Here is a 16,247-nt window from a genome sequence, read left to right on the forward strand (position 1 = left end):
TTTTAAGTGATTATAAAAGGCATTGGTATATTCTTATATGCGTAGTTTGCATGCAAAACAACATGTAAAGCCATTGTTTTTTTATCTTGGTCATTTTTTTTTTTTACAGAAACAAGCCTGTTCAAAAAATGTGAACATTAATTCAAAACAATCTTTTAAAATACTATTTCTAGCTGTGTCTGGGCGAATTGAAGATAGGGTAAATCGTTCGCAGTTTTAGCAGGGTGATAAAAAGAGGGCAAAAATTATCCTGATGATTCTGTATAAAGTACATTTACATATATTTTATAAAATATTGATCACTGATAAAATAAAGCAATGTAAATTATAGCTAAAATTCTAAACAAAATTATAACATCTGTAATCGATATCATACAGTTCCATATTAATATATTTACATCTACCATGTATAATTTCCTCTTTTTCTTACGGAAAAATATAGTCAATTCATAGCTCTATAGAAACAGCCAAACTGAAATTTACACGCCCCATTATCGATTGGTCGAAATCTACAGCGGCTGAAAGTGACAGGACTGAAATTGACACGCCCTGTTTATCGATTGGTCTGAATCTACAACGACCCAAGTAAACTCACGGACTGCACGAAATAATCATGACGATGCCAGACTCAAAGCCTCACAAGAGACGATTTGGCTGTTTTTTTTAGCTAACGCACTTATGTACATTAACAGTAATTTAGCGAATTTTACTAACTTTTCATAACCAATTTATTAATTAGTTAAAGAAAGATGTTAATATAAACAATAAAATGCTTTCTTTGATGATTCATGCGGGTTATGAAGGCTGGAAAAATTAACATAGCCCGCTAACGCAGGTTATGTATTTTTCCTGCTATGTCGCTACCTTCATATCCCGAATGAATCACCAAAGAAAGCATTTTATTGTTTAAATAAAAAATATCAATAGCAAAGATCGCTATATTCCCTTTATTCTGAAAGCTTCATACATTGTATAACAAAAGTTTTCTACAATTCTTCATGTAAGATGGGACTTTGATCCCACAAAACAACATCTTTCTAAACTCTTAATTGTTTTTTACTCCAACTTGCTTCCACATAAATATCACCAATTATAGTCAACTCATTCTTCTAAAGACTCTCTCTATATAATATATACTCATACAAAATAATATTTCGCTCGACTCCTGCTGTTACTATTTAAACAGACATCAAAGATTCTTGGAGGTTGCTTAGATAATGGTTACACTGATTTAAAAAAACACTCAATTTTTAACACCTATTTTTCTTCATCGAAAGGACTTTATTTAAGCAACACTGAATGTCCGTTAGCCATTGGTGTTTTCTGGTAAGCCTTTAAGCTCTGTTGAAATTGCCCAGGAGAAAAATTAAAGCACAAGAAAACCTACAAAACAGACTAAACAACTGAACAATGCAATTAGAAACTCTTCTTACACGTACCTTACAACTCATATACGTAATATCTACAGAGGTTTTGAAAAACAACTACCAACCTTCTTGCAGAACTTATCCAGCACATACAGAAAAGCAAGCACATAAAATATTTTACATGAAGTGAGTCAAGCAACATATGTGGTGTATTTATACCCAATTTTTTTTAATATCAAATATATTAATTTTGTTTTCTACCATTCAAATACCTACATGTTTTCATAGTTTGAGGAAATTGTTCTGTTTCTGAATATTCTGTATCATTGCATTACAAAAAGCTGTGAAACACTAACCAACATGAAACATGTTCAGATAAGCCAGAATTCAGAACATTACTGAAAAATTTCTGATTTTCACCACCACAACATATATGAAAGCATTACAAAAGTTAATCAAACTACATTTTCCCATGGCACAACAAATTCTACACATATCATAATCATTTTGTTTTATCTTTTCTGCAACGTGATCCAAACTTCTTCAGTTGGGTGAGTCACGAGGCCAAAGGTTGGGGTCACAACTTGACCTTCCACCATTTTGACCTTGAACTTTCTAAGAATAGAAACTAGTGTTATTGTGGCTTCAACATAGGCAAAGTTGTCGGCAGGGCACTTTCTCTTGCCAGCAAATCCAAAGGGCTGGAAAGAGTAGGATGGTCTCGATTTGGAATTTTCTGCACTGAATCGATCAGGGTCAAACCTGTTAAAAAAATTAGCATGAATATAAATCAAAACTATATCATGTTTGTAAGCATTATTAAGCAAGAGTTGACAGCAGTCAAATTAAACTCAAACATGAGGCCAATGGATATTGTTCAACTGAGCAAGAATGGCCATAACTTTGATCAAAGCGGCTTCATGTGTCTTAAATAAGGACAATTTTATATTACCCCTAAAAAACCCACATGTATTAAATATTTTCTTGTTCATTTCTTAAAAACCTCTGTAACTTTTGCGTAAAGTATGCTAGAGAGGGGGAAACACTGATGATAGAGGATTTACTACATACTTGTTTGGGAGGGGGAAGTATTTCTCGTTCTGTAGACTAACACCAAGAGCATGGATGACAGGTGTCTGGAAAATAAACATCGACAAAAGATCAGACTAAAACATTATGATAAACAAACCAATGGACAAACTATACAGTAAAACACAGTTACAGCAAACATGCTTATAACAAATTCACATAGCAATGTCTTATTCCTCTCATCTTAAAATAGTATTATGAATTCATAGTACATGTATTATTAAAGTGATAATGAATCCCTCTTATTATCTGCTGTTAATATCATGTTTTACTGTACATTAAAAAATATAATCATGAATATTACTTTAAAAAGCAACGTCTACTAGGAAGCAAATTCATATTTGCAAAGGGGAATAACTCAATTTTCATATTTTAATATTATAGAACAAATCAAAGATGCAGCATTTAAGCTATAAAACACCAATACATTTATTTTTTATGGCCTTGGGTTGTCTTACATTTTTGGGAATTTTATGTCCTCCAAGTTCGGAGTCGAAATCCTGATACCTGGCTGCCCATGGAGCTATTACAGCACACCTGAGACTTTCGTCTATCACCTGACGTAAATACCTGTGCACAACAAACATGATTTTTCATCAGAATTTGATAAGAAGTGTAGCATTATATTCTAATTAAGAGGGCCGGATGGTTGCGCCTATTTTTAGAGGAAGAGCACTGTAGGACGATATTAGGTGGACATTCAAAATTTGACAACAATATAATACAATAACAATAAAAAATATCATTTTTTGTATAACTTTTTCAAAGAATGTTACAATTTATAAGGCATTACAGAATTTACTCACACTAAATCTTTTAGTGAGCTTGGTTCCACGTCATTTCCACCTAGTACTTTTTTAATTTCTTTGTATACTTTATCCTGTACATCTTCATGTGTGGCCAGGAAATACACAGCCCATGTTAACACTATAGGCAAAAAAAAATATTTAAATCATTACAGTAAAACACTGTTATAACGAACACACTTATAACGAATTGACGCTTACAAAATTTTATTCCCCATGACTATATTACCGTAAATGTCGTAAACTTGACAGTTATTATTACTTATTAGGTTAGTTACTGACTCAACACAGAAATATATTGGGGTGATCAATCTCATAGATGGCGAAGCGAAGCGACATATTCATTCACAAATAGAGGTGATCTACGCTAAGCCATGTACAAGATGCCTTACATCTCTTATAATTCATTTAAACTCTTTAAAATTATCAATAGAACCTTTTAAATACGCTTTAAAAATCTTCGCTTCACCCGTATTACTTACAATGTTTTGTTGCTATTCAATTTTAAACCTCTGCAGAGATTTAAACAAATTTCGACGCTGCCATTATGTTCTGCTCCAGACACAACAATGTGACGTCAATATTCAAAGGGCAACTACTCTAATTTAAAAATAATTCCAAAGGGCTACTACTCTAAATATTTTAAGGACTTACTGAGCACGAAGTCTGTGTTAAATAATATGAAATATCGAGATGAGTAGGTGAGGAGGCGGCGGACAGTGACGGCCATATTGCCTAATATTAATTCTCAAAGAACCTACATAGAGATATATGAGGCAATCACGTGCCATGTTTAATCCAATGAAAATGTGACATTTCAGTCCGAGGGAAAACAAAATGAATTACACTTATAACAAAGCAAAATCGCCCATCCTTGGCACTTTGTTTTAAGTGTGTTTTACTGTAAATCATTTTGTTATACATTAAATCCAAATATCAAATACATTGTATTACATGCACATAAATTAAATTTTAAAAAACCACCAAAATTAAATGTAAATATATCTAAATATGGGACATATTAGATAAACAAAAAACTATTACAGAGAAAAACACTTCCAAAGACTATTTCAACATATAGATACAAGTACATGTATATTGGTTATATATTATTACTTATTAGGTTTGTTGCTGACTGTTTCCAGAAATTTGTGGGGTCGGTAAAGTCCATAGAAGGCGAGACTTTACCGACCCCATAAATTTCTGTAAACAGTCAATAACAAATCTAATAAGTGTTTTGTTTTGTCAAGGACCCTAAATTTGATATGTAAACAACAAAAGATAATAAATACCAATTAAATTCATAGGCTTATTATCTATTTTTGTACCTTTCTCGTCAGTCGTCTGTGCAAACCTGGATGCCATTGTATATAGGATCGTTTTATTACAACACTGGCAAAGGGGGAGTCACTCTAAATATTTTGGGGCTTAAAATTATAGGTATGGTTGAACGTTTGTGTTAAAAATAAGCTCAAAAAACGTTACGTCCGCCATGTTGCCGTATAAATTTTGACGCCCGCCGTGTAAAGAAATTTATAAGGCAATCACGTGACGCGATTCGTCCAATGACATCGAGACATTCTAGTCCGAGGCAAAACAAATTCAAATTGTTGACTATATCTGTGCTGGAAATATGCCGAGCAAAGTAATGTACACAGATAAAACATAAAAACAATTCAACTCACAATTTCCTGTGGTGTGGAAGCCTGCAACAATATATGAACATGCGTCGCTTAGAATAACCTGCTCGTCCTCCGTACTGTCGAGTAGAGCGTCGATAAACAACCCCTCCTCTGTGCTCTTCTTCGATAGCTTTCTATGATTCGTTACCATCTTTTTCACAAGTGCATGGAACCTTTTATGTGCTGAAAAACAAAGTAGAGATTGATAAATGAACAAGTTCAAAAACTCTGTGAACTGATTGGATATTCTGAAAAACCTCTCGCACTGGAATAATTTGGTTTACAATTATTGATTTTTACCATTTTCAAACGCCTTGATCCTGGGGCTTCCTTCTTCGGGAAAATCAACAAGTCTCCTTTCCAATTCACTCCAAGCCTACAGAAGAACAGGAAAGTGTCAAAATTAATATCAGTACCTTATGAATTACATGTACCGGTACATGTATTTCTAAGAATTCAGTTGGATAATCATTTTAATGACACTTGTCTCATTCAATTTAATTTTGCCCCATAGAAAGCAGAAACTGTTTATAAATATTCCAGTTTTGTGGGGGGGGGGGGGGGGGTTATTTCAGGGGGTGGGGTGGGGTCTTCGTGGATGATCAAGATAATAATCATACATCAAACCTACACAACATAAGCAGCTGAGTTAAGGTTACATATGGAAAATTCATGTAAATGAGCTACTTAAAATGCATTCAGTAAATAAGATGTTTAATCCATGCTGACATATTTCAATGACTTTCTGCGATGCACTTATCATCCATCTATGTGCAAAAGGACATTATGGCGTCATATGATGTCATTATCTTTTACAACTCGGAGAAGTAAACGACACCAGATAACCAGCTGTGGCATTTTATTTAAAGTAATGTGGATTAATACCACACATTGATGATATAAGTAAACAAATTTCAGCAATGCAATGGGTAAGGTTTTGTTTATAAATTTTATTGCAAAAAATGCAGGGAAATACAAATGCAGGTCAAGATATATTTGTCCAATTTCTGATTAAATAGATCTTTGTCTAGGATTTTTGCAGTAATTTTAGTACATTTTATTCAAATTTCTCTTTCGTGTTACCTTATATCAAATTTGTTTGTGAATTTTAATTGCATGCCTTTGCCCCAAGTCAATTTCATAGAACTTTTACAATCACTGAATACCCGGTCCTTATAACAAAAGTTCATTCATGCAAACGTCAACAATATGTGTAAACAATTTCCATACTTAACATGTGATTTGACTAAAGTTAAATACATTTTATTTTAAAGTAACTAATTTCTTCATCACGTTTTAAGTGCAAATTTATTAACGTTGCCTAGAGAAACAGTCTTAGTATGGATTCCGAAGGATTTAGTATGGATTCTGCAGGATTTAGTATGGATTCTGAAGGATTTAGTATGGATTCTGAAGGATTTAGTATGGATTCTGAAGGATTTCATAAAGATCTGTGGAATACTTACAATGTCATAGTTGTGCCTGATTTCTAAGATTTCCTCATCCGACCATGCATGGCTTCCAAACAAGCTGACTAGAGCCATCTTAAGAGCCAATGCACTCATGTACTGCGCCAATGCCACATGGTCATCTTTAGGTAAACTGGTCCACTTCTTCACCAAATTATCTGACACCTGAACCAGAGAAATCTTCGTCTATCAATTGCTTATAATCACTTACTTTTACTTTTTTTTTGAAGATATCTATCATTCACTTAAAATCACTTATAATATCTATCATAAGTTTCATACATTGAAAATGCCAATAGCAGCAAGTTAAACTCGACAGTTTAGAACGACCCCTTCTGGTATTCATATACCATGGTTTCATCAAGACATGTATAAATGGGCATCAATTTTTACAGATTTTGGCGAAAATTGCACTTCCAAGGATACATAAATTTATGGCCAGAGATCCTATCAAAACAATATATGTAATTAAAGATTGCATTTCAATGAACATCTAATTTCATGGACCAATTCAACAAAGGAATCCAAAGGAATCGTTAATATTCAACAAATACTGATGGAACCACAGAAACAAACATTAATTCTGTGAGGTATATTCCCTCCATTTTTACAGCAATTCTGTGATCAGAAAAATAAAAAGGCTACACACTTACTTCCTGTAACCCAGAGTAATATTGAACTAGATGGCTTGGATTGAAAACTTGGTCATACTGCTTGCGTCTGCTTCTCCCATCTCCTTTGTTTGCAAACTGTATGGATTTCTCTCCGAGAAAAGGCTCAAACAACTTAAATAGGGAGACTGTGAATGAGGAAAAATAAAATAAAAGTTAAAACATCCTGTTACCATGGTAATATTTTGTAAATACAGTTGAAATTAAGTACCGGTACTTCAAATTCTGATATCTTGAATACCATGGATATATCAAAGTGATTTAGAAGTCCCACCCACATATTCTGTATATACTTTACCCTAATTACCTTGAATCTACTTGGTTCCATGAAGTTAAGATATAAAGAGATTTGACTGCATTATGAAGAATCTAACCCAGATCTTATCTTAACCACTGACCTGGCCGATCAAACACTGCAGAATGTTGCTTAAACAGCTCCGGTGAACAGATGCTAACGACGAATTCCTGGCCCATCCAGAAAGCAGTGATGTCGCCATATTGTTTATGGAGATCGATCAGGTACTCGTGAAGACTTCCCGCACGCGCTATGTCTGCAAGGTTCCCATCCCTACAGAGGAAACATTACATATACTTAAGGAAAAAATATGAAATGTTTTTTAAAAAGTTCAGCCACAAGCAGTTGTGCACATTTTTATTTTGTTTTACTTGTAATTGAAAAATATTAAACCCTAGAAATTATTTAAGATTTCTTCTTCATCGTTTGAGTTTCTACATTTACTGGCCAACACTGAATTGCAACTAACTCTTAATTTCTGCAGTAAAGGCATGACATTTACATATTTGTTCATAGGTCTGACTGAGAAGCCATCATATTTTCTCTGGATTTCAGAAGTACATGTATGAAGATCTTTAACGTTAAGCATTAAACGCTGAACATCACTTACTCTTTAGTTGTGGGGTCTGGCCCGGGTATGGTAGTAATGCGTTTTGAACCCTGAAAAAAATTGTAAAGATAAATATCAAACGATAATTTTCATGTTAGCCTTATTATGCCTGATAACTGGAGTATCACTCAGGAATTATCCATCAGGAATTAATATTTTTTTTAAATATAGCAGAGCTAGTTTTATGCAATATGTTACCCTCGCGCAAGTCGTAAAAAATGCTCTGTATTTTTATATCCTATATATTTGGGATATTATATCCCAAATGGAAGCTATTATAGCCCTATTCTATTTTGAGAAGTGGACAGGCATAGCCTACATCCATGGATGTAGGCTATACATGGATGTAGGCTATATGCCTGTCCACTTCTCAAAAGAGCTAGTATTATACAGTTATAGCCCATTTGAGAAATTAGTCCCAACATGTTAAAAATGGATTTGCAATAAAAAATTTCTAAAAAAGTGCAAGTAAATGTCTGCCAAAAAAAATATTCCGAACATCTGTCATATAAGAGTTCATTAAGGACTCCATCGTTCATCGAACTATAAATGACACAGCTCAGGTAACATATCGATGCTCTTTAACTCTTAATTTTAGTTCATCATCCTTTAACACATGCTTACTGTGTCTCTGCGGTATAGTATCTTACCGGGTAGAGATAAATCACTGCAATTAATAGGGCCACAACGAAAGTTACAGCAAATATCACGAAGTCTAGCATCTTCCAATCATCCAATGTAATGAAAGTTTCCTGTAAAAATCTGTAACGTGGATTATCTACTTGATAGATAACTCACGAGGTGCTCCGAAATTAACATAGATTTCGACCCCCATATTATTCGACCCCTTATAGTTCATCGCAGACACAAGTGTCCGTGCTCCTAAATACAAATACAAATATTTCATTGGCACAAACACAATTACAATAATTGATAAAGGTCCAACAAATTCTAAACAGATGCACTTTTATCATTAGACATCGATTATCATAAAAGACGAGCATCATTAAATCAGAGACATAAATAAATTTCATATTTATAAAAAGTTATTTAGACTCCAAAGAATCTAATGTTCATATCATATTGTAATATGTGAATTATTGTAAACTGATGGGCTGTATTGCCCAAGGTTGAATTTCTGAATAAATAATATAAACATTTTCAAAACTAATTAAGATTTATTACGAAAACAAAGCTTTTTCACGGTAGAATAGATGATCCATGCATCTACTATACACAGACAAGATAAGATAAATACATGTATAAAGTAAAGCATCTCGTAATCATTTTTGAAGAATTATTTCTATGAAAACATGTATATATAAATTTCTTTCTAAACTTGTTCATGATTATATTGTGAACAGCTGAATAAAAATTCTTCATTTCCTCCAGTGTTACAAAGTCGTGCACTGATGTATTGGAACAGATGAGTCTCCTAATTCAATTGCAAGATTGTATACTTTACATCTCAAACTACTTTTAAAAAAAAAAGATCCCTCTTATAATTTTATATACTTACATTTTCAACTGTCTTTTTCTGTGATAACATTACGAATCAATTTTGAAGCCTATAACCCAACCGATAATTTCATAAAAGATGCTGCGACGCGTAGTAATACATACATGAAGCATGTGCTACATGAAAAAAATAGTGATTTTTAAACGTTGTTTTAAACTGTATGTATATATATATTGGTAATAATATATATATATAAGTAATCATAAATCATTCTTTGCATATTATGAATATTATGAGGTGATAATTTCGGTCGGGCGTGGGCAAATCTATCCTAAAGCCCTTCGGGCTTTATTGGATATGGCCATGCCCCGACCGAAATTATCACCTCCTAATACTAAAAGAATGAAAAACATCACCATATATACAACGACCATTCAAAATTATCAAAAACAACTGGATAAAGTTTGGTGAATTACAAATACTTTTTAATATTCTTCTTTAAATATTGGTCTGTTATTCTTTGTTTTAGATCTGTTAACTTGTAAGAAACTTTTATTAAACTTCGTTTGTCAATAATTAATGAAAATCTTAAATTTTTAATAATTTAAAACATGCAGTCTGTTTATTTTGTCCATGTATTTGTGTGTTATTTCTGTTGCTTTATATATGTATTTTCAGAGATAACATGACTCCAAAACTTTATGCTTGAACAATGGACTATTGCCCACAGAAGTAGTCTACCTAGAACTTTCTGCCCTATAGTTCTACTGCACATAAGAATAAAACCTCACTATACAATGTTCTGATATCGTTTTAATTTAGTGTTTTGTATTTCCTTCTGTAGAATTACATGTCTTCTCTTAAAACGGTGTTCATTTTAAAATCAGCATCAAAGTGCTACTGTACGCTAACTTTGCAACTTCTAAATAACATTATTATTATAACAAATCTAAATCATATTCATAGTACATTCCTTTTAAAAGTTTATAGAAACAAAACTAACTTTATAAAATTTAACTTTTTTTAAAGTTATCTTCAATCACCCCCATCGAATATTCTTTTTTTTCAATTACTAGTATCTCATAGGAATAGTCCTTTATCTGAACAGGTTTGAAAGCCCTGAAAATGTCCGTAAGAATGCTTTAAGTCATATTTGATTAAATCAGCCCAGTGGTTCTGGGGGATCATTTCAAAAATGTAAAACGTTAACAGACAGATAAACGGACAAACATTCACAGAGGACGAGATCTGAGTATTATCATAACTGAACTTCTATAGAAATTGGTTAAAGTACACGCGTTACATAGAGAGCGTATAATTGTTTCTGTTCATGGAGAAATGTGTAATTAACTCCAGTGATGAGCCCGACGACGCCGGGTCAGAAATCTAAATAAAATGTGAGTCATATCATTAGTATTGACTTGATCGCATTTATTTATCAGGACGAGAATGTTGTAGCGCAGTGTCCCTGCGTATAAAATAGGGGTGCGGGAAACACAGTTCTCGAGTAGTCACCTAGAAGCTGCCTTTCTCCCTCCTCTTTTTATACACTCAGGTAAGATAAATCATTACACTTACGCGAATTGTCAAAAGTAAAGTTAATAGATTCAGGGGTTTAATTTTTTTTTATTGTCAGAGATTTTGTAATAAATATTAATATTGGGAAAGAAGATGGGGAATAAGATGGCGCAAATGCCCATTCGGTTTAGTAGTGAAATACAATTTTGAATTTATTTTTCCCCAATTAAATCTAGTCAAATATATTATAATACAAGTTTGCAAAAGCGAAATTTCTAACTATAGTCAGTTTTTAATATATTTAACAAAAAAATAAGAAAAAAAAATTGTCGGAAATTTTGGTGGTATCGAACCCATAACATACAACAGTAAAGAAAAACTGTTCTCATTTGTGAGACAATATATAAAGCATTTTTTACTACAAAGGCTTATAAACAAATTTGACAAAAAGACGCTATCTCTACATCTTATATAAATTGAAAATTAAATCATTTTTTAGAATAAATAAAGAGAAACAAATAAAGTCTAATAAGAAAATTAAAAAGAACAAGAGGCCCATGGGGCCACATCGCTCACCTGAGCAACAATGGCTTTATATGAGTGTCCAAAGGATATTGTGCCGTATGGCCAATCCGTAGAAAAGTAAAAAAAAAAAAAGAATACCATAAAGTATCCAAATTTTACACTTATTTTCCTACACTTAATTTTTGACATGTACCTTTATGAAATACCATTTAAAAAAAGATTCTATACGAGATATAAAACTAAATTTTTGCTAGGGATACACTGTTAACTTCCAATTCTCTTTATTTTAGTTCTGCCCCCTAACTTTGTAAACCGATCAAATCATATAACTGTAACTATTGTTACCAAATAAAATAAGACCCTCTGTTAAACAGAAAAAAGGCTCGTCACCTCTGTTTCCTTTTGTCAACAATGGGTTATAGTTGTTACCATTGTAACCAAATAAAATAAGAACCTCAGCTAAACCAAAAAAAAATGCTCGTTACCTCCGTTACTTTTTGTCACCAATAGAATATTGTTGTAACCATTGTTACTGGATGAAATTAAACCATCCAGCGGAAAGAAAATAATCAGTTTTGTCTTAGGTTATGTTACTTTTGTCACCAAAAACAGTGCCTTGTTACTGGTTACAAATGAAACGGGGTAAAAGTCAGGACTAATTTCTGGCCATATCTAATATTTCTAGCACCGAAAACAATATCCGTTTAGACTGAAAATGCCGAGCATCTTAACAAAACACGTTGTATTCATCAACAATTACGTAGAGATTGTATCGAATTACCAATAGAATGTATAGTATTTTTAATATAATATGTGTGCATAAGATTTTGCTCATTTTGCGCAGGTAAACAATCAGCTGTCTTATTTACCAAGGTCTATGTTTGATTCGATACGTAAACATTCCAAAATACAGGCGATAGTTCACCTCAAGTTACAAAGCATGATTAACGAAAATGAAACGAAAATCAAAACAATCTAAAACGACTGTCACAAGTGAAAATGTCAACGCATTGAAAGATTTAACCTCGATTTTCTTCACGAAATTGGCACAAATATATTTTGCATGTTTCAAGTATCCCTTCGCACGTAAACTGTTGCACAACAAACAAATTCATCTTTGTCAGTTTGACCCGTTTGTCACGCGTCAACATTCAAATATGGCTGCTTCAAACAAAGAAGGTATGGAAGGTGGACCAAGACTTGATAGGCATTGCTCTCTGTTCAAACAGGCTTGTGGTCACCTCCAGACTTTGTTGTTATCTCCTTTGTGGGCGGCAAGGTATGGAAGGTGGACCAAGACTTGATAGGCATTACCCTTTGTTCAGACGGACTATTTTAACTGATCCACTGAATAGTGATTTCCATTGTTTGTTATGTTATTAAAGTTACTATGTTAGTTTTGTAATTATATTCTCCAAAGTTAGTTTTTATTCGTTATAAATGTTTGCTAACTCTCTGTTTTTGTTTATTTTGTTAATTATTTAACAAAGAACTAGTAATTAAAATACTGATAACTTTTATCTTATATTTTTATAACAAATTTACAATTAAAGAATCTAGTAACATTGACTATTGTTAAATTTGAAAAATCAAATAACTTATTGGATATTTTTTAAGTTAAATGTTATGGTTACCAGAATTACTTGTACAATTTTGTTACCTAATTTGTATTTTTTTCCTTTTTTACTTTTACAGACCATATATTGTTGTTTATGTTTCAGGTTTTTTCATTAGAATGATTTCATATATGGGCCGAAACCTTTCTGGTGGTACTGTGCATTACTATTAAATTTAATTTATACATCTGGCAAAGGTAAAACCTTTTTTTTTAAAAAAATAGATAAATCTACCGGTATAAGGTATCATTCAAAATTATAATTATCAACATTAATATTCCTTTTTAAACACCAGGAAGGTATCAGGAGAATCAAATTGAGGAATTAAGTTGCATTTGCTAATCTCTTTCCTGACTGATGAAGCCCAGGGAGGTGAGCAAATGCATGGTGACAAATATAAGTATTTACATTATGTGTAATCACGGGTATACTCTTTTACTTAATTACTATTAAAGACAGAGAAACATTTCATAGGACTTCGTTTATTTTCCCTTTTTGGTCAAAATTTTTATTATATACAGCCATATCAATTTATCAAGATATAAAAATGGAGCTATTCAATTACTGAAAAATACTGAGGACCATCAGTTACACAACAATACACCTGTATGTTTGTGTATCCAGTGCCGGGAACGTGGACCCTGTCCTTGGAGGCACCATTTTGAATTTTGTACTGCACAATTTCTGCAGTTTATGGGAAAAAAAACCAATAAAGCCGAAAAGAAGTAAACATAATAAAAAACTAGACTCTTGTTGCTTTAGCAACAAAAAGGTCTTCCGTTCCTCATGTATTAATCTGCACAAATCTCCAGTTATCTTGTAAACAGGAAATGGATATAATATATACATTTTGTCTTTCCTCAAAGTTTGGATGTTCAAGTTTTTGTTTCCGGGTAGTTGTAATATCTGGTGGAAAAAAGGTTTTTGTCTCGGGACCGGAAACGAACAAACAGAAGTGATTTAAGAAACGGAAAGTAGATATTTTAGTACATTTACCTACGGTACGTTACTATTCATCACATTGAGTAAAATGTTTAAAAAAAAAAATTAAGAATTTAATAAAAAAGTTCAATTGCTTGAACGTTTCGAGTAAAACCGGAAGTGACGTACGACCAAATGAAACCCGTTAAACACATGTTCAATCAAACGTCCATCATTCATTTAAGCTTCGTGCCTTAATCTCTCACAGTTTCTGAGATCTTGCGGTTACTTTGTTTTTTATAAAAGAAGGCTACCTGAGATATTTGAGATGTCTCACCGGAAGTAGAGGTTTTGTTTTACCATGTGTAGATGACCTTTTGTATTTCTATGGCTAAAATGTTACTTCAATGCTAAATAACCAAATATTTCTAAAAATTCAAAATTTGGTGTACTTCCTGTGACGACCGGAAGTTACGCCGGATAAAACAAAATAATGTTAACACATGTACATACATAGGTCTATCATCCTACAAAGTTTGGTTGTTGAAGTCGTTTCCGTTTTTGAGATTTCGTCGAAATAAGGTTTTTGGTTTCGGGACAGGAAACGGACAAACGGAAGTGCTCAGTGTAAATTGTATTAAATATTTCTTGTATACTTGCCTTTTGTACATTATTTTTCATTTATCTAACTAAAATTATCAACGGAAAACAGATAAACTGATAAACAGCTCGATTTTTTTCAACTCTTCCTGTGTGGACTGGAAGTGACGGAAAACAAAATGAAATCAGTTAAACACATCTTCAATCATATGTCTATCATCCATGAAAGTTTCGTGTCTTGATCACTAATAGTTTCTGAGATCTCGCGGGTACAAAATGTGTTTTTAAAAAAGCTACCTGAGATGATTGAGATATCTCACCGGATGTAGATTTTTTTTGTTGATTTAACATTGCATAGATAACTTATGTGTAGATTAATACTGATATAATTAATTTGTGGAAAATGAATTTTGCGTGAAATAACTATTTTTGAAGTGCTTCCGGTGACGACCGGAAGTTACGACGAACAAAACAAAAGTGTTTAAACACATCTGCATACACAGGTCTATTATCGTACAAAGTTTGGTTGTTCAAGTCTTTACCATTTTTGAGATCTCGAGGTGACAAGGTTTTTTGTTGCGGGACAGGAAACGGACGACCGGAAACGATTTTGAAAAAAATGAAAAAAACGTCCCTAGTGTTTATCATTTCCTATCATTCCTGAAAATTTCAAGGAAATATATCCAGTCATCTCTGAGAAAATCGGGGAAAAAAATAAGAATAATAATAATAACTAGACTCTTGTTGCTATAGCAACAAAAAGGTCTTCCGTTCCTCATGTATTAATCTGCACAAAAAATCCAGTTATCTTGTAAACCAAAAAATGGATATAATATATATAAGCTTTGTGTCTTGATCTATCACAGTTTCTGAGATCTTATTTATACTTTGTTTTTAAAAAAGAAGGCTATCTGAGATATATGAGATGTCTCACCGGAAGTAGAACTTTTTTTTACCATGTGTAGATGACTTTTTGTATTTCTATAGCTAAATGTTACTTCAATGCTGAATAACCAAAATATTTTTTAAAAATCAAAATTGGGTGTACTTCCTGTGACGACCGGAAGTTACGCCGGATAAAACAAAATAGTGTTAACACATGTACATACATAGGTCTATCATCCCACAAAGTTTGGTTGTTCAAGTCGTTACTGTTTTTGAGATCTCGTCGAAATAATGTTTATGGTTTCTGGACAGGAAACGGGCAAACGGAAGTGTTCAATCTGAATTGTATTCAATATTTCTTGTATACTTGCCATTTGTACATTAGTTTTCATTTATCTAACTAAAAAATATCAAAGAAAAACAGTTAAACTGATAAACAGCTCGATTTTTTTAACTCTTCCGGTATGGACCGGAAGTAACGGAAGACAAAATGAAACCGGTTAAACACATCTTCAACCAAATGTCTATCATCCATGAAAGTTTCGTGTCTTGATCGCTTATAGTTTCCGAGATCTCGCGGGTACAAATTGTGTTTTTAAAAAGCTACCTGAGATAATTGAGATATCTCACCGGAAGTAGAATTTTTTTGTTGATATAACATCGCATAGGTAACTTATGTATAGAATTATAGTTTTATGTTTATTCTATGGAAAAGAAATTTAATGCGTAGAAAT

At 32.8% G+C, this 16,247-nt stretch overlaps 1 protein-coding gene across 2 annotated transcripts in view; it reads right to left on the minus strand.

Annotated features, from left to right (window-relative positions):
• Positions 1–1,010: 1,010 nt before the first annotated feature.
• The window catches only part of LOC105328991 (cytochrome P450 20A1), a 73,649-nt gene continuing 58,412 nt past the window's right edge, over positions 1,011–16,247 (minus strand). Inside the window, exons 3-13 of one of the 2 annotated variants that reach the window (XM_066073085.1) lie at positions 8,640–8,741; positions 7,990–8,039; positions 7,483–7,652; positions 7,067–7,212; positions 6,411–6,578; positions 5,245–5,320; positions 4,948–5,127; positions 3,263–3,383; positions 2,915–3,026; positions 2,439–2,503; positions 1,012–2,129 (exon numbers count right to left, since the gene is read on the minus strand). In XM_066073085.1, coding sequence (XP_065929157.1) covers positions 1,880–2,129; positions 2,439–2,503; positions 2,915–3,026; positions 3,263–3,383; positions 4,948–5,127; positions 5,245–5,320; positions 6,411–6,578; positions 7,067–7,212; positions 7,483–7,652; positions 7,990–8,039; positions 8,640–8,741 — 1,440 coding nt within the window. In that variant the 3' untranslated portion in view covers positions 1,012–1,879. Of the gene's footprint in view, positions 2,130–2,438; positions 2,504–2,914; positions 3,027–3,262; positions 3,384–4,947; positions 5,128–5,244; positions 5,321–6,410; positions 6,579–7,066; positions 7,213–7,482; positions 7,653–7,989; positions 8,040–8,639; positions 8,742–16,247 lie in introns of both variants that reach the window. The other variant, XM_066073086.1, reaches the window with a different exon arrangement.

This window comes from Magallana gigas, chromosome 10, assembly GCF_963853765.1.
Source record: "Magallana gigas chromosome 10, xbMagGiga1.1, whole genome shotgun sequence".
In the NCBI taxonomy this organism is placed as follows: domain Eukaryota; kingdom Metazoa; phylum Mollusca; class Bivalvia; order Ostreida; family Ostreidae; genus Magallana; species Magallana gigas.